The sequence below is a fragment of the Artibeus jamaicensis genome, unplaced genomic scaffold (assembly GCF_021234435.1).
Source record: "Artibeus jamaicensis isolate MK-2021 breed Jamaican fruit bat unplaced genomic scaffold, CSHL_Jam_final scaffold_369, whole genome shotgun sequence".
Classification (NCBI taxonomy): Eukaryota; Metazoa; Chordata; class Mammalia; order Chiroptera; family Phyllostomidae; genus Artibeus; species Artibeus jamaicensis.
Window position 1 is genome coordinate 36618285 of NW_026522042.1, and position 25189 is coordinate 36643473.

General features: G+C 34.5%; 2 protein-coding genes across 5 annotated transcripts in view; one reads left to right on the plus strand and one right to left on the minus strand.

The window, feature by feature from the left end:
- The window catches only part of ERCC8 (ERCC excision repair 8, CSA ubiquitin ligase complex subunit), a 43185-nt gene extending 30730 nt beyond the window's left edge, over positions 1–12455 (minus strand). For 2 of the 3 annotated variants that reach the window (XM_053657406.1, XM_037155839.2), the window contains exons 1-4: positions 12331–12455; positions 10035–10130; positions 5045–5146; positions 748–871 (exon numbers count right to left, since the gene is read on the minus strand). In XM_053657406.1, the coding sequence (XP_053513381.1) occupies positions 748–871; positions 5045–5146; positions 10035–10130; positions 12331–12407 (399 nt within the window). In that variant the 5' untranslated portion in view covers positions 12408–12455. Of the gene's footprint in view, positions 1–747; positions 872–5044; positions 5147–10034; positions 10131–12330 lie in introns of those variants that run through there. The other variant, XM_037155840.2, reaches the window with a different exon arrangement.
- A 138-nt stretch (positions 12456–12593) lies between these two features.
- NDUFAF2 (NADH:ubiquinone oxidoreductase complex assembly factor 2) overlaps positions 12594–25189 on the plus strand; it is a 162616-nt gene continuing 150020 nt past the window's right edge. For both annotated transcript variants that reach the window (XM_037155844.2, XM_053657397.1), the window contains exon 1: positions 12594–12807. In XM_037155844.2, coding sequence (XP_037011739.2) covers positions 12681–12807 — 127 coding nt within the window. In that variant the 5' untranslated portion in view covers positions 12594–12680. The remainder of the gene's footprint in view (positions 12808–25189) is intronic.

The following is a 25189-nucleotide window of genomic DNA, read 5'->3' on the forward strand; positions in this document are numbered from 1 at the left end:
GATGGAAACATGGGAAGAAAAACGCAGAGGAACCAGTCAGCAGTTTTTGGTAGTAGTCTAGATATGTGATGATGGTGAAGGGAAAAGAAAAAGAGAAGTGTGTACATTTGAAGAAAGATTGCTAAGATTTGAGTACTAAATGGATGTGATTAGCAATCAGTTTGCAACAAATTAAGTGTGAGGAGATGGCACTACAGCTAGAAAAACAAGGGACTAGCACTCAGGGAAAAGATTAACACTTGAAATATAAATCTGACCAAATATTATGAAAACTATTATCTACTGTTGACCTTTACTAAGCTAAAATATTCATAACTTTCTTTTCCTTTAAGTTTTTAGGTCAATGGGAGATAAATTTAATTTTCTTCCTTAGATCACGAGATCACTGTAGTTCTAAATAATAACAATAATAATAGCTAATGGTATTTGAGCATTTATATGCTAGGCACTGATGTAGTTTCTTTACATATATTTTGACCTATTTTACCTTAACTATTCTGTAAGATACAATCATTACCCATAATTACAGATAAGGAAACAAGCAGAGAGAGGTTCAGACCCTTGCCCAGTGTTATACGGCTAGTCGGGAGCACACCCGAGATATGAATTCAAACAATCTACCTCTTAACCACTATGCTGATTGCACATTATTATGTGACATCTTAGCAAATAATCACGCTAAAATGGTTTAGGATTAAATTCCCCTTCATCCAAGAGAGCCATGTGGAAAGGTTTCAATATACTTACTTGTAATGTATTTGTATCCCATACTTTCAGAGTTTTATCAAATGAACTTGATGTGAACATGCCAGTGTCATGAGGATACCACTGTACAGTTTCCACACTGTATTTGTGAACATCAGGATGATTTCTACAAAACAGCAACCAAAATTTAGAGATAACTGACTTACATAAGTCTGAAACTTACACTATTCCTGAAACGTCCGCAGTTTCAGGAAGGACGATATGAATCGGCAAACCTACATCACATGCCTGTGCCCTAGCTGTCCAGGGAAAGAGAATGTTCAGGCACCTCTAGTTCCAGGATTCCCTAGTGTGATGTGGAGGCCTGCTTCCTACTAAGGCCTTTAAAGTGAGAGATTCCCTATTTATGTACCAGAGCCTGCAGGGACCAGCCAGCTACACCTGACCTATTTATGGAGGGGGCAGTGATTTTTCCTTACTGGAAAACATACCTATTCTGGTTTTGGATTTGCTCTTCCCAATACTATTTCATCAACACTATCATTCTTAGAATTGTTCAATGTCTCACATAGTTCTAGGGTACCCACATGATATTGCTTCTGATCAAGGAATTTACTTTATGACAAAAAAAAAAGCAACTGTGATGCCCAAGGGATTCAGCACTCTCAGGTAACCCATCACCCACAGAAGCACAGTCTGTTGATGATTCAGTTATGATTCGGCTACAATACACCACCTTGTAAGAAAGATGTACAGTCCTGAAGGATGCAGTACATGCTCTGAACCAGTGGTGACACAATCTGTATGTGTCACTTTACTGAATCTTAATTCAAACTGGCTGTTAAGAAACATAGGATAATGGAGGGACATTTGAACACTTAGTATTTAGTGTCAAGAATTATTGTGTATGTGAGATAATGATACTGTGGTTATGATAAAGTCTTTATCCTTTAGAGATACAAGTAATTGTGAATAAATGCTTCTGGGTTTGCTTTAAAATAATCCTCAAAGTGGGTGTGTGGGGTACAGATGAAACAAGATTAGTTATGACTGACAGTTGTTAAGCTAGGTGATTGGGTACATAGCTCATTATACTACCCTCTACTTTTGTACAGGTTTCCATAAGATAAAAGTTAACAGAAGACTACAGTGACTGTGTGAACATAGGACCGTCATGAATTCCAATTCCTTAAGGCGATGGCCTGGATCACAATGTAAGATAAAGGACCTTGAACACCTTTGGTGCTACCTGAAAAATGAAAGTCTTAAGTGCCAGTTCTAGCTTGAGACAGCTGCAAAAATAAAAGGACTGTAGTGCCTACCCATATTTTCTTTCATATATATAAAATATATGTATTTCAACTAATTTAATTTCCCCTTTCTTTCCTCTCTCTTACCTCCAATAGTTTACTAGGTTAACTATACAACTGAGTCCATAGGCTGCATTAATACTGATAAAAGATCAGGTAAAACTAGTGGAAAAATGGGTATTATCTTGAACTGGGCTGGGCATGGTAACTAAATAGACTTTTAGTGATCACTCTTTGAGGAAGAGGATGATACATTTTGGTTGTATAGTGGGTCTTGTATTAGGTTAGGTTGGAACTTTTTTGTCCCCCCCAAAAGGAGGGGTAAGCATGGGAAGAAAATTGTACACAGATGTTGGACAGCCACATGGAGGGATTGCAGTGGATATGTGCCCTTTTCTTGGCTGCTGAGCATATTAACTCCTCTTGTTACAGGGAAATCCCATGTATTCTACTGAAAGGGAGGACCCTGCCTCTTGCCACAGAAAGCAACAGACTCCAGACATTCTCTTTCCCTTCCCCTTCAGCAGCAAGGGCATGGATATGTGTCCTGGGCTTCATCAATCTTGCCCGGGACTCTGAAACTCTAGCTAGGAATGCAAACACTAGGGATACTCAGGAATTGTTCAGAGCTGTGGAGTTGAGAGCCTGTGTTGGTGACATGTAGCAGAAATTAAATTGCTCCTGTGTTGTAAGCCTGACTGTGTTCTGTATCCTAGTTTCTCTTGCTTGTGCTCATTCTTCTACATTTCCTGCCAGGTATGTGAGATACTACCATATTTGGCCAAGTGTAATGAGCACATTTTTGCCCAAATTTCTGAGGGAAAAATAAGGATGTGTATTATACATAGGTAGTACTAATTCCACATCTATATAAATGTTTTTAATTCTTTTATTTATGCTTATGCATGAAAAGTGTAACTCTAGAAAGCAATAATGATATCCATATGCAAAATAATACCCTGGAATACAATAATTGGTTCTGCTGAACTTATAATGAACTTGCAACAAAAGCAGTTTCAGCAACAATTCAACAAAATGAAACAAAAAGCAATGTATTGTTATCCACAGAGAAAGACAGATGATGCTTATCCACTTGATAAGACAGATGATGCCAAAAATTGAATTAAAAAGTTAAAATGAAATATTTTTATCCTGAAAGTTTGGGCCAAAAACATGGGTGTGCATTATACACGGGAACACATTATACACAGCAAAATACGGTAATTATCTTTCCAATAAATTTCTTTTTTAAAAATCAATTTTCCAATAAACTTCTGCTTAAAATAAGCAGAATTAAGTTCTGTTTGATCCTAAGAATCTTATCTATACCAAGATATCTCCAATTTTAAATAAAACAAATCTTTAATGTAGTGGTCATGAATAAAAGCTCACTTACATTTTAAATCTAACAGGATAAAATACTGTATTATTCCTTTCCTATGTATGATCTGTTATTCTCATTCACATTTAATAAGAATTTTGGTAGAGGAAAGGAATCTTTTTAGTGTTCAAGAACAAATATGGTAAGTAAAGCCAAAATAAATATCAGGACATAGTCTAAGCCACAGTAACTCAACAATTTTTACTAAAGTTATTGTTTAAAGTTAGTTTATAAGTCTCTGGATGTTCTGCTTAAATGTTCTGCTTAAAACTCATTCTGTAAATAGGCTCACTACATGCCCATTTACATTCAAAGTCATACTTTTTTTAAAAACAGAGTTTGAATCCAAGAAGAAAGTCACAGTAAAGCAGAAGACTCATGCACTAAGCATTTACTTGAGTTTGCACACCAGAAAAGCAGACCATAGTTCTTCATGGAATAACACTGTAGAGCGTGTGGTATACATGAGAACACTATTTGTTTCCATAACCAATTAAACAATGTTAAATGTTAGCTAAGATAAAATAAGATAAAAAGGAATTTAATTAATATGACTGTCTTACACTTATGAATTCAGTGTTTTTTTTTTGGTGGGAGTGAAGAGTATAATATGATATAAGCCTCTTAGAATGCACATTTTTAAAGTATTTGAGGTGGTATCTCACTTCATACATAGTTTCCCTATATTTTCGTTTACACAGTGGCTTTACAATTTCCAATGTGCTTTTTGAAAGATATTTCATTTAATTCCCACAGAAACCAGTAGAATAATCTGAGGCTCAGAAATATTCTCCAAATCTGTATTTCCCAAGTGAAGCACCAGAGCCAAGAAATGATCATAAATCTCCTCACAAACAATTCATGGACTTACATACCTATTCTAACACTCTGGGTACAGCTATAATACAGAGTGGTTGTTGATATTAATGTTCATGATGTGCTTCCTCTTAAAAACATTTCCTCAACACCTATTCCTTCTGTAAATTCAAAAGTTTTCTCAACATAACATCAGGTACAAGTGACAAAAATTAAGTGACTATTATGAGCAAATTATAACAAAGGCACAAAACATTTAATTCAAGACAAAAATAATTTTCACAAGTATGCAAAGACAGTAAAGAACAGTCAGAAAACTAAAGATAAGGAGAGGTATGTTTTTAACTTAGGAAGCTTGGAGTAAGTAACTAGAGAGGTAAGAGCCTGTGTGTGCATGTGAAGAACTGCCCGTGTATTTATTGCTTCTAGAGATTAATCTTTTTGTTTGATTAATATCAACTGAAAAATCTAATTTGTGTTTCTAATTAGCTGAAACACTCATAAAGGAATCTTACATTAAACTGTACTAGAAATAGGTTACTGAGGAGTGCTATGTAGGTATGAGGAAAAAAAGGACATAATCAAAAATTTGAAAATAAAATCCTTTTGAAAACTGATACCAAAGTTGTTTTGGAAAAGTCACATTAAAAACAGCTACACTTACATTTCAGTTATTATTTTTAAGAAAATGTCAAGGGATATCCATGTAAATATAGCATGTGAACAAGTTGCTAAAGACATTCATGACTGCTATTTTCAGTTTTCCTTAGAAGCAAAAAAAAAACCCCACTCAACTCTTTATAAATTCATGAATTGCATTTTTCATACACACCTGTCAACAGAACACAGTGCTTTACATGTGTAATAAGGTTGTCTGCTGTAGTTCTCAAGATCATAAAGAACAATCACACCATCTGAACCACCTGATAACATGCTAACAATAAAAAAGTTAACATAACATTAATTTATCATCTTATGTAGTTAATTTATTTATAATTACATATTTCTTAAAATTATTAATCTTTAAACACCCAAACATATTATGTCCACAAATACTGAGTAAAAATTAATATAGATGTCAATAAAGTAAATTTTCTTAATCTAATATTTGTAGAATGAAAATGGAAAGATTTATGTGATCGTTTAAAATTTACCTTCATGATACCAAAAAGAGAGCAGAAACATGATGGCACAAGCTATGTCTTACCAGAAAGTAAAAGATTACAAGGTAATTTTAATTGTCCTAATTATAATTGTGCTAAATAAAAGTGGAATCAGATAGAGCAGCTATTACTACTGATGCTAGCTAGCTATCTGGTCCTGGGCAAGTTACTTCACTCGTTTCAGCCTTAAACATTTTAGAAAATGTTTCATTTTCTAAATCATAGAAACATTTGTAAATGTTTCTGAAACACAGAGGGTTTTATTTAAATCATAAAGTTGATGTAAATATAAAGTAACCTGCAAAGTGCCTTTACATTGCCTGGCAAAAAAAAAAACAGGGGCTCAATAAATGTTAAATTCCTTCTGTTATAAACACTTTCACTGAATTCATTCGACTTTGAGACCTGCAATAAGCTAGGCACTCTGCTCACACAGCTGTGAACAGACAGGAACATTTCTGTCTTCTGAGTTTAAAATCTAGTAGGGAAGTGATAGACCTATGAATTTATATATCTATAAAAGTATTGCTATTTCCTAATATTACTGTTCATCATCAATTCCATACTACTGTGTCTATTCATACTGGTTCTCTTATGTTATTCTCTGGTAGGTTCCTCAGAAAGGGCTAATCACAACAGTATTCCCTGAATTCTTGTACATTATTGACAATTTGTCCTTTTGTACTTGAAAATCTGACTGGATATAAAATCTGTGACTCATGTTTTATTGCTGTGGACATTTTAGATAAGGATCTGCATTTCTTTTTATAAAGCCCAAAATAAAAGTCTGCTTCCAATGTGATTTCCTTTCCCCTTCATGCAATTTAAGATCTTATTTTTTCTAGGAAAGTTTTCTTGGATTATAGCTCTAAGGTTCATTCTGTTCTCTTCCTTTGGTTCCCTTCTCTGGAATCTTCTTTTATATGTTTGGTGGATCTCCTTTGCCTATCATCTATTATGTCCTTATCTCTTAAATCCTTTTCCTTTCTCCATTTTTTTTTAATTTAAATTTTTTCCTTTCCACCTTCACCTAAGGCATTGCCTCTTTTTGGTTCACAGGCCCATGTTCAATCCACCGAGTACACCAGCCAAGGATATAGTTTTGAAATATTAGGTTAAAGTTCTCATCTACTTTGTTGACATATCTTTCTGGTACAACTTCATGGTCTATAGGGGCATTACTCCACTGATTCTCATTGTTCTTATAGTAATTTGACTTTAATCCCATTCTTTTGCTTATTTTTATGTAAAATTAATTTTCTTAAACTTTTAGAAGGGAGACTTGGTTTAGAATAGTTACATTTTATATCTCTAGAGCTTTTTCTTCTTTTCTGTAAGATGTTCAAAATATGGCAGCTTACTTTCAGAGATTTCCTGGTTCTATTCACCTTCCCAACTTTTACCAGGGCCATCTTTTTCCTTTGTTCTATTATCCCTAGATTACTTAATTTGGATTCTATTCCAAGCAGTTTTTCCTCAGTGCAGGTTGTCCTATAGAAGATCATTAGTTGACTGGCTAGAGAGATTAAGGCCCAGACTACGCCAGCTCCAAGTCTTACTGTGAACCCCTTGAACAATCTGAATGTGCCACGCTCTCTCAGTTTCAGCTGCTGTAGTCAACTTACTGACCTTTCAACTAACTGTTGGTTATTTTCCAGTTATCAGGTCAACCTGATGCCTGCTTGCTTTTAATTGCCTTTCCTGGTATAGATGCTGATACCACACAGATCTTATATTCTAGTACAAGCTCCTTATCTTGTTGTGAACCAGTTATAAAGGCTTCATGAACTAGCAGCATGTCTGATTTACAGACTTGCTTTAAGGAAAATTCAATATCAATTTGTGGAATAAGTAGGTTAATCTAAAAGTAGTTCTTCCAAGTTCTTTGTTCAAATAGTTTTAAAGTCTAACTGATGATAGGCAATAAAAAAAAAACCAAGTAATGCTGTGGCGAAGTTTTTAAAAAAATATTCATTAGCTTCATTACAAAAATTTTGTAGTTGTTACTATAATTATGTATGTAGAAAAATACGTATAAATTTAAACAACTGCAGCTTTTATTTTGGTTGATAAAATGCCGTGACTTGTTTGGAAACAGATGTGAGCAACATGTGTACCACAGCCAATTTGAAAGACTTTATGCTTTATATCTGAACTTTGTGAAATATTTTTTATCACAGGGCTATGTGTATTAGCAAAACAAAAACAAATACTTTCAAAGCTGTACTCTTAAACTGATTTTAAATGGTATTTACAATAATGCCAAATGTTTCACCTTTGGTAGAATGACTTCCAAAAGCTTTCCTTTGATTCCATTAATTGGGTGGAAAAACCAAACCATTATCAAAATTAATTGACTATTTGAAGTATATAATGGCACTAACATTATTTAACTATGAGGTTATTATTCTGTAATACAGTAAACACAGTAAGGATAACGCTACTTGTTTTTATATAGATGAGGTAATCTGATATTAAAGATCAAAAAAATTAATCAGAAGAATTGAGACGGTATAAAAGAAAAGTTGAGATTTATAGAACAATAAGCAAATGTACTCTATGCAGTTGCACCTGTTAACATGTTATTTTCAGGTTGACTTCTTAAAATAACTTGTAACTTTGGAAATGAATGCATGTTTATCAGATTGTGTACTCTGGCTTCCACTCTGGTTTTCAGTTACCACTTACCAACCACAGCTCTCGTGGTGGTTGGTAAGTATTATCAAGTATGTAGAGCAAGTTTCACATGCATTGGTTTTCTTTAGAAAAAGAAAATCAGCATTTAGTTTTTCATTAAATGTACAATTGGCTTTTTGATTTCTCTTTGCTGCCAAAAGGGCTTACAAGTCATAGCAAACAATAAAATAATTGTAGATTTTTAGCCCAAAATAAAGGAGGAAACCACTGCAGTGAGAATCTTGACTTTTCCCTATATGCTCTGCAAACACATATTTCATGTACATATAGTTTATAATTCCCCACATTTCTCAATGGCTCTGCCAACTGGTAGTCTACTGGCTTTATGTATTCCACAGATCAAACTGATCACTATCCCAAAGGAGAACCTGTACTAAATATTTTTTCCACCAGAATCCAAGACAAAAAAAAAATTAGCTGTTCAGCCCTGGCTGGTGTAGCTCAGTGGATTGGGGGCGGGCCTGCGAAGCAAGGGGTTGCCGGTTCAATTCCCAGTCAGGGCACATGCCTGGGTTGCAGGCCAGGTCCCCAGCAGAGGACACATGGGAGGCAACCACACATTGATGTTTCCTACTCACCTTCTCTTCCCTTCTCTCTAAAAATAAATAAATAAAAATTAAAAAAAAAAAGAAATTAGCTGTTCATATCTGCATTCTTTTATAAGCAAATGCACCACAGCTGTCCTTAAATGGGAGGTATTATATTAAGCCTAGAAAAGGTTATGAAAATGAAAAGTTATCACTGGTCATCTTTTAGATATAACCATGAGTAAAAGTAAGGATTTGTTCACTGTTCATGCTTTTCATATACTACCAGGTGAGACCATAACAGAAGCTAGAAATAAAAAAAGGAATTATATCAAACTTTTCTTGTCTTATTTTAATAGTAATTAAAATAACTATAATAATAATACTTTATTATAATATAAAATTGTGGGGCAAATGCTGAACATATGACACAATAAACTTTTCTTTACTTTTACACTTGTTTTAATTAATAGACTACATGAAGAATTTTGAACTTTCTTGTAACATCACGTGGGGGTCAATACGAGTTTTAAGTGGGGTGATGGCATGTTCAGATTTGCATTTTTCTTTTTCTTTTTTTAAGATTTTACTTATTTATTTTTAGAGAGGGGAAAGGAGGGAGAAAGAGAGGAAGAGAAACATTAACATGTAGTTGCCTCTCATGCATCCCCTACAAGCAGCCTGGCCCACAACCCAGGCATGTGCCCAGACTGGGAATTCAACCAGTGACTCCTTGGTTTGCAGGCTGACGCTCAATCCACTGAGCCACACCAGCCAGGGCCAGATTTGCATTTTCCAAAGCACTTCAGCTGTTGTGTGGAAAATGGACTGAATGGTGTAAAAGTATAGGTGATATCTTTTGATTAACAGGAGCAGTGGCAATGAGTAATATAAGTCAGGTCCTATGCTAATTATGATATATATATATATATATATATATATATATATATATATATATATATATAAAATCTCAAAGAACCTTCACAAACTTGTTAGTATTATTGTTCCCACTGTGAGAATCAGAAGTTAGATAAATTGGTCATGGTCACACAGCTTGTGTTACAACCAAAAGGAACACAAATACATGTGTGGTTTGCTTCAAACTTAATACTCTAAAATATACTTTTACTTTTTAATATTTCCCCCCATTAGTCCCCTTCAGAGTAGCAACTATCTTTTAAAACAACATTTACAGTTACACACCCCAGCATGTAAAGGCCTTATGAGTTAACAATGAATATAGTTATATTAAAAGTCTGGAAATATCTATCTGGCAAAATTTTTGTAGGTATGAAGTTCTGTATTTACTTGAAATTAGTAATACTAGATTAAAATTACTACAATCTAGAATTTTTCCTAATATTTACAAACTTTAACATAATTAATCTGAAAACAAGATTTTACTTCTCAGTTAGGAAGAAAAATGTGTACTTACTATCTTCCCTCAACAGGTTCAATGTCCAGGGTGTTAACTCCATTGCAATGGATCCTTTCAATATCTCTGTCTTTGTTTAACTCCAGTCCCAAAACCCTTTTAAAAAATTGAAAAATTAAACAAGGGGAAAAAAGATAGAACTAAAAAGTAAATTATTTCAAACATAAAGAATGCCCTCATTTTACCAAGATTACATATAGTACAAAAATTGCAAGTAAATGCTTAAGTCTTTCTATCAGACATCCAAAGATTTTTATAGATTTTAAGAACTTATACAAAATTTTAAAAAATCAACAGTACTAACAATTACATGTATATAATTTCTCCCAAAACATTATTTTAAACTTAACTTAAAGAATATATTTCATTAAGTTTTTATTGAGATACATAAATTTTCACAAAATTGGTAATTTAAGCTTAACTGAGGACATCTAGTGGACAAAATCTTGAATTACAGCATTTTAAATAAATTCCCAGGAATATTTCTTATGCCTTAGGTGTAAATACAAAATTATTATGTTCAATTAAACAAGTAGGCACATTTAAATGAATCCAGTTAAATATTCGGAAAGAAAATGATTAACGAGTTTTCTCATAAATTAAGATGAATGAAATTTCTGGTATTCCATAGCTGTGAAACATCATTATTCTGGTCAGAATGTTAAGATTAAATGAGTTAATACATAAAAAGTACTCATTACAATACCTAGACATAGTAAGTGTCTAGTGAATGTTAACTATTAAAATTTGTCTCAATCTGTTGGATTTTGGAAATAATTTACATTAATTTAACTAGATTGATTTCTAATTTCATTACTGATAAATATAATGCTAATTTATATGGAATTTTTAGCCTATCAAATTAATTAGGTTGTTTAAATAACAATGCACAGTACTATAAAAGGTACAAACTGTTACTCTTACACACTGACGGCAGTAGTGATAATTAAAAGCATTTTGGAAATCATTTTAGCAATATCAAGTGTTTGGTTTAAAGATATACATAGTCCTTCATCTTCTGGAAGACAATTTAGCCTTAGGTTCGAATATCCACTTATTACTTCCCTAATCTTGATCAATAACAATAACAGTTTATATTAAGGGCCTACTATTTGCTGACATTGTACTCAGTGGTATTAATAAATATAGTAAGTGGTAATTTTAAGTGACAATTTTCCTAGATGGTAGGTTACATTATTAAATGCTTTTATTGATTATAAAACTAAGACATAGTAATTTGCCTAAGGTCATTCATATAATAATTGGTTGAACTGCATCTGAACTCTAACTTTTTTCTCCAGACCACTATGCTGTCCTGACATTTCTGAGCTTCAGTATTTCACCAGGAAGTAATTTTTCACATTCTTCCACTGAAATTCATTTCTTCTTAAAATATATTTCTACTTGATGATTATTCAAATTATAACAGTAATATGTGCTTCTTGTAACAAGTAAACATAGTATCAAACAAACATGTGCAAAGGCAATCATCCCTCCCTCGAGTTCTCATTTAATGAGAAACGTGGCTTTCATTATTACTAATGTATTTATTTATCAGCCCTCCCCTCGTGTATAACTAATCTCCCATCACCATTACCATCCCCTTCCCCAACAAGGATGCTACTCACCAGACCTGGGCTTTGATTTCTGCATTTCCCAACACCGTTATTATGTGAGCTTGTCAGCCCCACACTTAGACTACCTCCTCACCCTGCTCAGGCTCTGAAATAACACTCTGGGCCAACCTAATTCAGTTTGGAAGCCTACCTCTGCTCAATCTAAAGACTTTAGGACTGAACTGTTTGGGAACTAGGAGGGGTTAAGATGAAGAGAGGGGGGAGGGCAGTAAGACAGAGGGAAACGGGTGAGGAGTGTGTGGAAGGAGGTAAGTTGTGCTAAAAAAAAAAAAAATATATATATATATATATATATATATATAGCAGGCCTGAAACTGGTATCCTTAGAAAGGCCTGTTTGCGTGATTCGCGCTAGCCTAGTTTACGGGATTTCAAGAAACTTCCCACCATTCCAGTGTAGGAATGGTTCACTTGCCTAAACTATTTGGAGCAAACACTATGTTTTATGTTGAATACTTGCTTTCCTTCTGGGAGTCTACAATTTTTATACATGCTAGGTACATTCATATACGTACTAGGAATTTTGGTACTTGCTCCAACAGTAGAGCCGAGATTAGTGGGAGGAAAGTGATGATTAGGGAAAGTGTGAGGCAAGGGTAACACAACCATTGGGACAAAGTTTAAATGGCTTATTAGAGGAGAGAGTAAGTTTTCTATACCTTCGTGTGGACTCCACTCTTCGTAGGCGAAGAGGGTCTTCCAATCCAGCTTGTCTCGCCAACAAAAACCCTAGCATTCTCTTCCTCTACAGCGGATAGAGCATTGGTAGCGGCCATGACAGAACTCGGAGATGAGGCTGTAACAACAGAGTCTCCCATTGGTAGAGCAATAACGCCACCTGCCCAATGGTAAGCGCCGTTACTGGAGGGGAGTGACGAAAAGGCAAGCGGAATTCCCACCCCCCCACGCCCCGCCCCGGCTGGTGGGCGGGCTCTGCGTTCGTGCTACTGTAGTGGCCGATCTGGCGGCTAATCTGGCGGCTACACCGGCTGGGCTCTTCGCAGTCGGCATGGGTTGGTCTCAGGATTTGTTCCGCGCCTTGTGGAGAGCGCTGTCAAAGGAAGTGAAGGAGCTAGTGGGCACAGATCAGTTCGGGAACAAATACTACCAAATCCCGGAGTACAAGAACTGGAGAGGTGAGATGACAGCGAGGGCTGCGGTGGCGTAGTCCGTAAATGTGGGGAAAGTAAGAGCGTCTCGAAAACTAATGCGACTTGCACACATGTGATGTCACCAGAGGGGTCGTTCACCCTGCCACCCCTTCATCTTGGTGGCTTTCACTGAGCGAATTTGTTCCGAGTGCCCACCGTGCCTGCACTGCAGCGCCTGGGTCTGGTGCTCTCGGCCTCGGCCCGCGAGCGCTCGGCGCAGACCCACCTCCTTCCTGCGCTGGGCGCCCCAGTATCGGTCCTTGCCGTGGGGCGACTCAGATGGGGACAAGTCCTCGGAGGTCGTTTACCAGAGGTCCTCCGAGAGGCGGGAAAGTGGCCTTTCTTCCTCCTATGCCTCGCTGGCGACCTGTCCGCAGTGGTATAATTGGGGAATCTTAAGCACCTCTACTTTTGTCTTGGCGTTGACCTTTTTCAGTAGCTCCGGACTGGCCCCTGCGTCCCCTTCCTTGCAACCCAAACCTGTCAGAAGTAGGTCCGTGTACACTAACCGTGTGGAAAATAGTTCCTCATAATAAGGCTCCATGTTACCATTACCACGAGTTTGCACTCCAAGACCCTGCTGAACTCACAACACGTGGATCTAAATCGTGATACTTCTGTACGGAATTCGGGCGAAGTACCTAGTGAAGTTTGAGGAATTAGGGGGCTTTCCTTCCGTGGAAATCACCACGGAGCAGTAGCTATCACCTCTTCGGTGCGCGTCCCGCATCCCGATGCGAAAGATCTCAGGCTTTGGGGTCAGAAAGGCTTGGTTTAGAATCTCAGCTCTAACAGCTAACAGTTGAGGGGATCATGGACAGTATTTGCTCTCCCCAGATCTCAGCCTCCTTACTTGCAAGTTACAGGTGATAATCATATTGAGAAACACTAAAACTTTTATTTAAATATTTTAGACGTTTCCCTAATAAGCTGCTAAACTCTGTCGGGGCAAGGAATACATCATCTTTTCTTTTCTTTTTAATTTTCTTTTTTTTTTTCCTCTGTCTACCAAGAACCTAGTGTGGTAGTAAAGTACTTGAGTTTTATTTTTAGTCTCATCCAAGGATGTGCTTATTTTTTTATTGATTTTAGAGAGGGGGTTGGGAGAAACATTCATCGGTGGCCTCTCATACCCACCCCCACTGGGGATCTAACCTCAATGTAGGTTTGTGCCCTGACCAGAAATAGAACCTGTGTTGCTCCAGCCAACTGAGCTACCTGGCCAGGGTGATAAAGTATTTTTTGGCAGATTTCAAGCAGAGAGAAACATATTTTCCATAATTTATCAGTATCATTAAAAAATATGGAAAACGTCAGATTGACTGTTAATTGAAGTACAATTGTATATATTTCTTGGTGGTGTTTTACGATTTTTTCAAAAATGCTTCCAGTCACATAAATCACCACAATCAAAATATAGAACAATTCCTTCTCTCTCTCACACACACACACACCCTCAAATTTCTTCCAACCCTTAATGGTTCATTCCCTCACCCTATACCCAGCCCTTGACAACCATTGATCTGTTTTGTGTCCTTATAGTTTTGATTTTTTCTAGAATATCATATAAATGGAATTATACAGTTGTAGTCTTTTGAGTCTAGTTTTTTAAACTCAACAATGTAGTTGAGTTTCACCCATGTGTCAGTAGTTGTTCCTCTTTATTGCTCAGAAGTATTCTGGTTACTTTTCATAATACTGAGCTAACATTTGATGTTCCCAAAATGGTGTCAGTTAAGGAAAAGGTGAGGATAGCAGTAAATAGAAGGCAGCAGTGATGCCTGCTTTAAAAATGGAGGATGTTTCATCAACCATGGTAGATTTACTTTTGGAACACGTTTTTTTTAACACTATATAACCTTCATTAGGACTTTTTGCATAGTGAATTGTTTACACAAGGCTATTAGAAGTCACCTTCAAACTGTTCGTTTTTGAAAATAATTATGAAATAAATCTTTTCAACTTGAATATTTTCTTAGAAAATCTTACGTTTTAAAAGATTTTTTCATTTGCTCTCAGTTTTTTAATGAAGCATTGTTGTACATTTATAAAAATTACAAGCAAACAAAAATTTGTACTAAGGTTTTCATGAAAGTACTTACTGATAAATTACATTTTCTATGTTTATATGAGTATATTTAGACTCACATATATTTAGATTATCATTGCGACAAATACATTACTTGTAATAACATTGTCTGAATTTTATATTTCATGCTTTTTGGTTAAAAAAGATGGCTTTTCGATATGGAGCTCTCAAACACTTTTGGGAAGCAAAATCAGAAGAGGTAGATACCAGACTTTAAAGATATAATTTAAAATGGAGGTTTCTCAATCTAAAATTGAATTTTGTTTACAACTGAAGGTTATTTTATACCATTTCTATGTTCCTCCTTAAAAAATAGGTAAGTTGGATTTTACCTTTTGTTCTAACTTGAGAATTCTGTTTATTTTTATCCATTTATTTTTAATTATTGAATTATGAAATATTTCAAATATAAGTAGGAAGAATTATAAAACAAACCTCCATTACTCACTTGCAACAGTTATGAACTTATGACTAAATTTTATTTACCCCCACCCATTCTTCCTCTTATTTTGTAGCAAATACTAATATCCTGTCATTTTACCTATGAACATTTCATTATATATCACTTAAACACAAAAACTCCTGTTTTTAAATACATAATACCATCATCACATATAAAAATCAGCAGTCCCTCAGTATCATCAGATATCCTGTCCTTCTCATTTTCCTACTTGTCCCATAATGCTCTTATTGATTGATTGATTTTTTTAACTTAGTTTTACTTATTAGTTTGTTTTAATTGAGCTCCAAAGTCCTTAGATTGTGATTGCTAATATGTTTTTAAGCCTCTTGTAATTTATAGGTTCTCCCTTTATATTGACTCTTTCCCCCTTTTCTCTCTCACACACAAACCTCTGCTTTTTTATGAGAGGGTGTTGGAAAAAAGCTACTTCTTTTTTTTAATAATAGCATTAACCCATTAATACTTATTGTAACAAGTGGTTATATATTGTGTTACTTCAGTCATCTTGTGTTTTTATATTTTTTGATATTTATGTTTTCTTGTTCCTGACTATCCTTTTTAGATGTCTTTTGCTTGCACAGGCTTCATTTTACTTGAAATTAACTATTTTTATCCAGTGGGACCTGAGTGAATGCTACACTTTTTGTCTTCCTACCGGCTCTGGTAGAACTTCTCTGGGAAAGCTGTACTCATTGCTTAGGATGCTTTCACTTTTAGCCTCTCAAAGTGGGAGTCTTATTAAGAGTGTCAATATCAGGTCAGAGCTGTAATTGCCTATAGAAAGGGAAAAGGAGTTTACTGGGATAGTTAGCAGATGCTATTTGCTTTTTAACCTTATTTTATGACATCTTACAAGCTATTCACATTAGTGATAATTAGACCTCCCTGTGGTGGTATTAATGAATTCCTTTGACTTGATCCTTACCACTTATTTGCCCCTTGCTCTCAGTCCTGCTGCTCTAAGTTAGGATTTTCTCAGTACTTCTTTTAGAGAAACTCATATAGACTCTTTACAGCATGACCTGTATGTCTGTCCTGATGCACAGGCCAGTCAGCACTGCTGAATTTGTCTTCTAGCTTATCCTGTATCGTTTATTAATTGTCTCATGTGATATGTTAATTTAGCACTGCTTTATGCAAAGCACATCTGTTTATGTGTTTCATATCTATTGACCTCAGTTTCTGGTCTATTAGTACCTTTATCTGTTTTCCAGGATAGCTACATACTTCCTTACATAGTATTCTTTAATAAATTCAATAGGATTTGGGAAGATTAATAAGATAAACATGAATCAATAGCTATTTCAAACTGAAGTTTATGTATTTAATTTGTAACAAATTACAAATTTTTTCCTCTTTCTTGTTCTCAACATATCTTCCAGTCTTTTTAGTAATGTCTACATTAATGACAGATAGCATTCTTTGAGTATTAACTCTGATTATTTCATGTCTTTACAACTATATGATAGAAATTATCCTCATATTAAACATGTGTGAACATTTCATTTATGAATACTCAAGTGAACATCATATAGATGTGCCTGAGTACAGAGTAGGAACCAAAAAAACAGCTGTTAAATGAATTGAGATATTTATGGACCCAGAATTATAAAAACAAAAAGCAAAAAATTTTTAAAACACAGGAAATGATGAGTACTTTAAAAACCTTAAAACAGGTGATTAAGATATATTTTTACTTATGATAAATTGTCCAAGTTATTCTTCAGAGACTAAAATACTCTTGTCAGAAGTGTCTTTTCCATAACTTTTCTAGTGTGGTTTCTGTTTGGACTTAGCTTAGTCAATGACCTTCTAAGTTTAGTTTCATTGCTAGCATTAAACTTCTGTTCAGATACCCAATTTAATTTTTTTTTCGGGATGAAAATAGCATGATCTGATCATTTGAAACCTGCACCACCCATTGTTATATGTACTTATAGAGCTCATTGTTTTTGATGATGTCTCCTCAACCTGTTTGTACTTAGTATTTAAATATACTAAAATCTTTAATGAATTAGTATTCAATTAAGACATAGTTATTAAGGATCAGACAAATGGTCAAAATTATTAAGAAGGTGTATCTTGTTTCAGTAGGTAATTGGAAGGTTATAATATAGCTCAATAGAATGAGATACTATATCATTTGGGAAATAATAAAGACATTTCAGATATTTCCAGCAGGTGGCAGCATTGTTTAAAAATTGTAGGTTGTCACATTATTATGTATTTTTCAAGCTGATTGGAGAGAGGGATCTTTTCTGTACAGTAATCGGATTTTTATTTTTTCTTGAAAAAAATGTTGCATTACTGCTTTATAAACTGCTAACCCTTAAAACAAGAATTTAAAAATGGCACTATAGATTTTTCCTAGTCAGTAATGTATACTAATGATAAGTGGCAATGATACTTTGAAGAATTGACCACAATTTAAAAAATTATACATGTAATTTTCTCAATAGTAAATAATATTCTGTCTTGAGTTTTCAGTGATCACATAATCATCACTATGGAGATCATCAAATCATTAGAATATCCCAAAATTTCTTATAATTTTAGCTAAAACATGCTTTCTGTTTAAGGATATCTAGAAGAAGTTGAACTTTATTTAAACTATTTTGTTGAATATAAAGTAATAATTATAAACTTTTTATATAGTTTGTCTGAAGATTGGACCTCTAATTTTCTGATCTTTATTTTTAAATTTTATTTCTTTTTAAAATTTTATTGATTATGCCATTACAGTTGTTCTATTCCCCCCCTTCACTCCCCTCCACCCTGCACACCCCCCCATTCCCCCCCTTTAGTTTATGACCACGTGTCTCAAGTTCTTTAGATTCTGTATTTCCCCTACTATTCTTACCCTCCCCCTATCTATTTTCTATCTACTGTCTATGCTACTTATTCTCTGTACCTTCTCCCCCCTTCTCCTTCTCCCAGCTGCCCTGTTGCTAACCTTTCATGTGATCTTCATTTCTATGGTTTGTTCCTGATCTAGCTGTCCTCATAGTTTGCTTTTGTTTTAGGTGTGGTTGTTAATAACTGAGTTTGCTGTCTTTTCACTGTTCATCTTTTTTATCTTCTTTTTCTTAGATAAGTCCCTTTAACATTTCATATAATAATGGCTTGGTGATGATGAACTCCTTGAACTTGATCTTATCTGAGAAGCACCTTATCTGTCCTTCCATTCTAAATGAAAGCTTTGCTGGATAGAGCAATCTTGGTTGTAGGTCTTTGATTTTCATGACTTGGAATACTTCTTTCCAGCCTCTTCTTGCCTCTTTATAGAAATCTGCTAACAGTCTGATGGGAATTGTGTTTTCCTATGAGACTATTTCAGTTGCTTATTGAATTCCTTTAATTTGCGCAAGTATGTATGCATATGTTTAAACAGTTGTACTTTGGTGAAGGATAAATACCAACAAATTCTTGTAGTTCTTGGTTGCATTCCTATCTCATATAGTAGAACCACATCTGTGTCATACTTTCACCTAAGAGAAAAACGGGGATAGAGTGTGTTCCCACTTAAGCGTGTCAATCCTTTTTACTGGATGAATGAGTTTATGCTGAAAATGAATTTAAGGAACTTTAATCTTGAATTCTGCCTTTCCTCACCAGGGAAATATAGGATCTTTTGAGAAAAAATGAAAATTAATATTGAATGAGTGACTAAGCTATATTAGATCTATTTCTAATTGTGGCTGAAAAATATTTTATGTAAGAAGGAAACAGTACTTGTCCCCTTTTGCTTTGAGGATTTCATAGTTGTTTTACATTAAGAATAGTAATACCAATAATAACAAAAATGATAATTAAATACTATGAATGAGACACTATTCCTAGCACTTGTCATGATTCACTGTACTCACTTTTCAGAGGAATGGTCAGTTCAAAATTTATTTCTGCTGTATTTGAAGACTTTCTAAGTGTTAGTTACTGTTCAAGATTTATAAAATCCAGTTGATGTGCTTGCCTTTGAGAGTTGACAATTGAATGGGGTTGCTTAGAGGATTATCTTTAGAACTGTATTGCAGAGAAACATTTGATTGTTAGAATAAATTTTTATTTTAATGAAATTACTTAGGAACATATACAAGTTTTTTAAAAATTAGTTTTGTAATTTTAACACCAAAGCAGCTATTTCTTTCCTTTTGTCTTCATTGCTTTCCAGGTTACTGGTGCCTCCATCTTGTGGTCCAATGGACAAATTGCACCCTTTACCAAAGATTCTAATAAAGCTTTTCTTTCTCAGTTAAATGTATAGCTATTTATTTTCCATGTTTTGTTTATTAAAAAGCACAACTCTTATTAAACAGACATTGATCCAGTCTTCCTACAGGGGCCTTGCTGTGAAAATCATCTTCAGCTTTTTCCACTTACTTTCTTTTTTTTAATTTGTTTTTGGGGGTTTTTTTGTTGTTGTTTTTCATAAATTTTATTTGGTAGCTGCTAAGTCACATCCTCTTGATGAAACTGTCCACAGGAGCCAGTACGTAAAGTGAGTAATTCTGAGGACGTACTTTTGGACACACGAAGGGCCCCGCACTGTCGGTTGCCAGCATGACCGTGCCACGCCTCTGCACACGTGGTTAAGAACCACAGGACTCCACTTATTTTCTGTCTTTCCCTCTTCATTGTCTGCTCACTCTCACAGAGAACAGAAGGTGTGCAAAAGAGACCATTTAAAGTGACCTATTTAAGTACGAAGCATCTAGAAAAAGAGCTATTTTGACCGTAGTGGTGGTGGTAGTTGTGTGTGTGTATCTGTGAGAGAATGGGAGAAATTTGATTAGTCCTTTATGTTGAAAAAAAATGAAACTTGAAATCTTCAGGAAAATTTACTATGTAATTTCAACTATAAGCCAATTAGTAGAATTGAGAGTTAAATAATGATTTTTTTACATAGTTTTTCTGGCAAAATTATAGCACAATGTGACATCCTTCATTTCACATTTATCTTTCTTAATAAGATTAAGAAAAGTGTTCTTTTGTAGAATTTGAAGGCTTAATCATATTCCTAAGGATTTTTTTTACTAATCTTTGAGGAATATTCTGTTCATTATCCTTTGAATCTCCTTTCATCTTTTAATTCTTATTAATCTATCCTGGCTACCTCAATTAGAAATTAATTACTTTCCTAGACTTAATGAAATCATATTTTGCAAGATTTGCAATTTCACTTTGTATTCAACTAACATATTTGTAAAAGTTGGAAAATTATAGAAAGTGACTTATAAAGAAAGGTTGCATTGAAAGTGGGTAGGGATTAAAGTATTAAGTAGGTATTTAATGTGGACTACTATTGTACATTTATATAGCAAGTATTTTTATTTTGAAACTACTGTTTTCCTTCGTGTACTGGAAACTTCAGTAAATCTGTTAATGAATATATAGTCAGTGAGGAACTCCTAGACTTAAATACCTCTAGAACTTGCCTTCCCCTCTCTGGCAAGATTTTTAAAAATATAGTCATTGTACTTACTTTAACCCTCATTTGGAATAGACCATTCTCAGAAGTGAAGTTTGTACTATATGCCCCCATTGTGTTATAGGTGATTGCTTTTGTAGATATTTCCCTGACTCTGTGTGTTCTACTGGGCACTGTCTGAATTGTAGCAAGTGTTTAAGAAAACTTATTTATCTATTGACCTGCTGTGTGCCAGGTACAGTTCTAGGCATGACATGTATCAATAAATAAAATACTCAAAAACCCATGCCCTTTTTGAGTTTGTGTTGTAGCTAAAGGAATCAGATGATTTAAAAATATACATAAATAGCCCTGGTTGGTGTGGCTCAGTGGATTTTAGTGCCAGCCTGCCAACCAAAAGGTCGCCACTTCAGTGCCCAATCAGGGCACATGCCTGGGTTGCAGGCCAGGTCCCCAGGCCAGGGGGCGTGTGAGAGGCACCTATTTGATAATCTCTCCTACATTGATGTTTCCCTCCCTCTCTTTCCTACCTTCTGCTTGCTCTAAAAAATAAATAAATAAAATATTAAAAATATATACATAAATAGAAAATTACATAATTTTCACAGTATGGTAAGTGCTAAGGGAAAAAAATAAATCAGAGTAAAGAATCAGGAGTACTGGATATAGGGAGTACGGTGAAATTTTTAATGGAATGGTTAGGGTGGCTTGGTTTAGATGCCAACATTCTGAACAGACTTGAAGGAGGTGAGGACGTTAGCCAAGTGGATATCTGGAGCAAGAGTGCTGAGTCAGAGTCAACAGCAGTGCAAATGAGCAGTTACCTCTGAGTGAAATGGGACTTAGCCTCAGCACGTATGGTGATGCCTAACATATACTAAATATTTTTTGAGGTTATTTGTTAGATAGAGTTTGTTAGATTGAAAGAAATAGACTCCACAGAGGTAGACTTTGGCCTAAACCTTACCTCATTTCCTTTCTTGAAGTACTTCTGCTGCTTCTCTCTCTTAAGGAGCAGAGGAATAAAGAGTAGTCCCTGTAAAATATAAAAGCCCTTGAGGTGGTTTCACATTAAACCTAAAATATTTCCTTGTTATTTTACCTTTAAAATTTCATTTTATTTTTCTAAGATGTTATTTCTGAGGCCTTTGAAATGATCCTACATTTAGTGACTATTCCTCCTCTCATCTTTAAAAAAATTACCAGATATAACATTTTATGGCAATGTAGTATCTAGGAAGGCAGTCCATAAAACTAGGACTACCTTCTGCCACTTTCATTCATCTTTTTAATAGTTATTAAATAACACTAGTATGTGCCAGGCACACTAGAAGTATGTGTGTATACATTTAACATTAACAGACTTTATATTTTAGAAACATAATTTCCACAAATCATTTTTCTTTAGGTACTAAGATATAGTTTATAGTGAAATACTTAAAGTACTTTAATTATCAAAATCATAAAATAAATTTAACAGTATAACCAAATAAAGGCATTTTAAAATTAAAAGTACTTTTCCTCAAAAATTGGAGATTAGTATATATTGTCATTGAATGTCAAAAGTAAAATTATGATCAATTGAGATGTTAAATGTAGGAGTGGGATATATAAATTCTAATACAGCTTTTTACAATGGCCAGCTTTTATCAAAGCTAGAACACGTGCACATACTTAAAATCTATGGTAAAGTTTTTGTAGGAGATGTACCTTTATTAAGCAGACTTTCTCATGTAATCATATCTTATTAATACCTTCAGTGTGAGATAACAATACAAATGATGCTTGAAATACACCGTTAGTAGGCATTCATCTCACAGATAGTTTCTCTCTTTTCCAAAGTACTCTTGCCCTCAAGACTTCTTTTGATCACTCAACCATCTGTATCAAAGAAAAGGGGTTGCTGGTAAGACAGCACTCATCTTTAAATTCATTTTTAATAGAAGTGCCTTATGTGTTTCCTTCATGATGCTAACAAAGGTACTTCCCTCCTCTGAATCTTAGATTCACTTGCTTGATCTTTTAGGTTTTCCACTTGGGAGCACTGACTTTGCATTCATAGTTTTCCAATGAACAACTTAAAAATAATCTATCAAAACTTACATTAAAAAGTATTTCTAGCCCTGGCCAGTGTGGCTTAGTTGGTTGGGCATCATCCTGCAAACTGAAAGGTCCTGGTTTTATTTCTCATCAGGGCACATGCCTGGGTTGTGGGTTTGGTCCCCAGCCGAGGAGCATGCAAGAGGCAACTGATCCATGTTTCTCTCCAGCATTGAGATTTCTCTCCCTCCCTTTTTCCCTCCCTTTTTCCCTCCCTTCTCCTTTCTCTAAAATCAATAAAAGAAAAAATATTTTAAAAATATTCTAATTAAAGTAATTAATTACACTGGAAGTTACTTTCCTAGAAAATTAGAATCAGAGCGTTTTTACTTTGATTTTTTATCATATCACAAACCATATGACTAGCTTGAAGAATATTTGAAGAATCATTGTCATTTAAATTTTTAAACTTGGTTGTCTCTGTGTATGCACATGTGTAATTCTTTAAGACAAGGTTATTTCCTACCAGATGTGAATTATAAATGAAGGGCCTTCCGAATGGATACTTTTTTCATTTATAGATGAGGCAACTAAGATTGTTACTGGCTCAAATCTCCTAAGAACCCAAGCTACATTTTCCCAGTATAGTTTAAGAAAAATGATCTTTAAAGTGATTTTGTAGTATGCTACTTCTTATTAGTATGTACCGTAAAATAAGTACTTTACTCTTCTTTTATACCAATTGAACTTTCTTTAGTGTCATTATTACTTTATGTATGTATATATCTTGTGCCTGTTACATTTACAGCTTTTACCTGCTTTTCTTTTGAAAATATTATTTTACTCATTAGAATCAAATCAGACATTATAGCTAGTTCACAAAACTATGAAAGCAGCAAGGCTCACAATGGAAGCACTGACACACACCAACAATAGTAACCCAGTACTGTGCCGTAAGTGTGATACATGTTCGTCAACACAGAGGTTCGGTGATTGTGGTATAGTTTCCAATCTGTCTCTTTCAAAACTCATAATAAAAGTCTGTCTCACCCTGTTGTGCAATATCCCTATAACTGTGTGTGACTTCACTAAGATGTTTTCATTTAGGCAGGATGTCCAAATGAGGAAAATAACTGAATCACTGGAAATACTGTAAAAACAATTGGTTAAATTATAGGAGAGGAAAATGGGTCACGGCTAGTGTCAGATTTCAGTCAGCTATACAATTGTTTGTCTAGTTCAGATTAGTTATGAAGAAAAGGCTGCTAACGTTAGAGTTAAAAACTTAATTGAACTATTTTTGGATGATTTACTTTTGATTTATAAGGTAGAAGATAAAATTTTCTTTTTCTTTGAAAATTATCTTAATGACCACTGTTTTATATCCATTAGCAAAAATCTTTTCAGCATCTTCCTTTCTATTTTTACCTTTATTGTGCTTGGATTCCTTCCTCCTTATGTTTTTTAATTAAATGCTTGTGCAAGAATAAACATTTTTAAATGTCTAAAATAGGGAGCCTCTAATGGAAGTATTAGTATTTTGGACAATGGCTTATTCATGGACCACCTGCAAGATGTCCTGCTAAATTATTGGCAACCAAGTACTTATTGTGATTCTCAGCCAATAAGTAGTACCCACATATTTCTTTTTTATGAATAGAAAATAGTCAAAATTTTAAACTCTGGGAGTCTCAGAAATGAGTCTGGGTCAAGTTTGGAGCCAGCAGAATTAAATTTGTAGCTACTGCTTAAATTTGTTGAAAAGACAACAAATTCAGGAACATTTTGGGCAGCTATAATGTTGTATGAATGAATAAATAAAGCAGCACATCTAAAGCTTTAATTTTAATAAGGGCAATTACAATCTTTAACATTTAACTGTCCTTTAAGAAACTAATACCAAAGGGGCAAGACATTTAATGATCACTTTCTCTTCTCTCTATGGATAGTATGTATCATTTTAGAAGGTTATTTTTATATCTGTTTCTGAAATTTTTGAAATAAGGTATGTGAAAACTCCAAATAAATTATTTCAGCACTAAGAAATTATTGCTGTTCTGGAACTGTAGTAGCTTGACCTTTAAAAAATGTTCCTTTTGTTTAATGATTATGTGGAATAGACTTAAAAAATTTTATTTGCTCTTAAGATGCTGAAAACATTTTTTTTCCTATGAATAAGCGTGAATGTTGGAATCAGAGACTTCACAAAGGCTTTGACTGTTGAGTAAACCATAAAAATGTAATAGAGGTTTCAGTCATGTACCCCCTCCAAAGTGAAAGATACTGTCACTTGATCCTAATCTGTATGATCATCCTTTTTTTCTGTTAAAATTTTTTTTTCTTGCTTCTA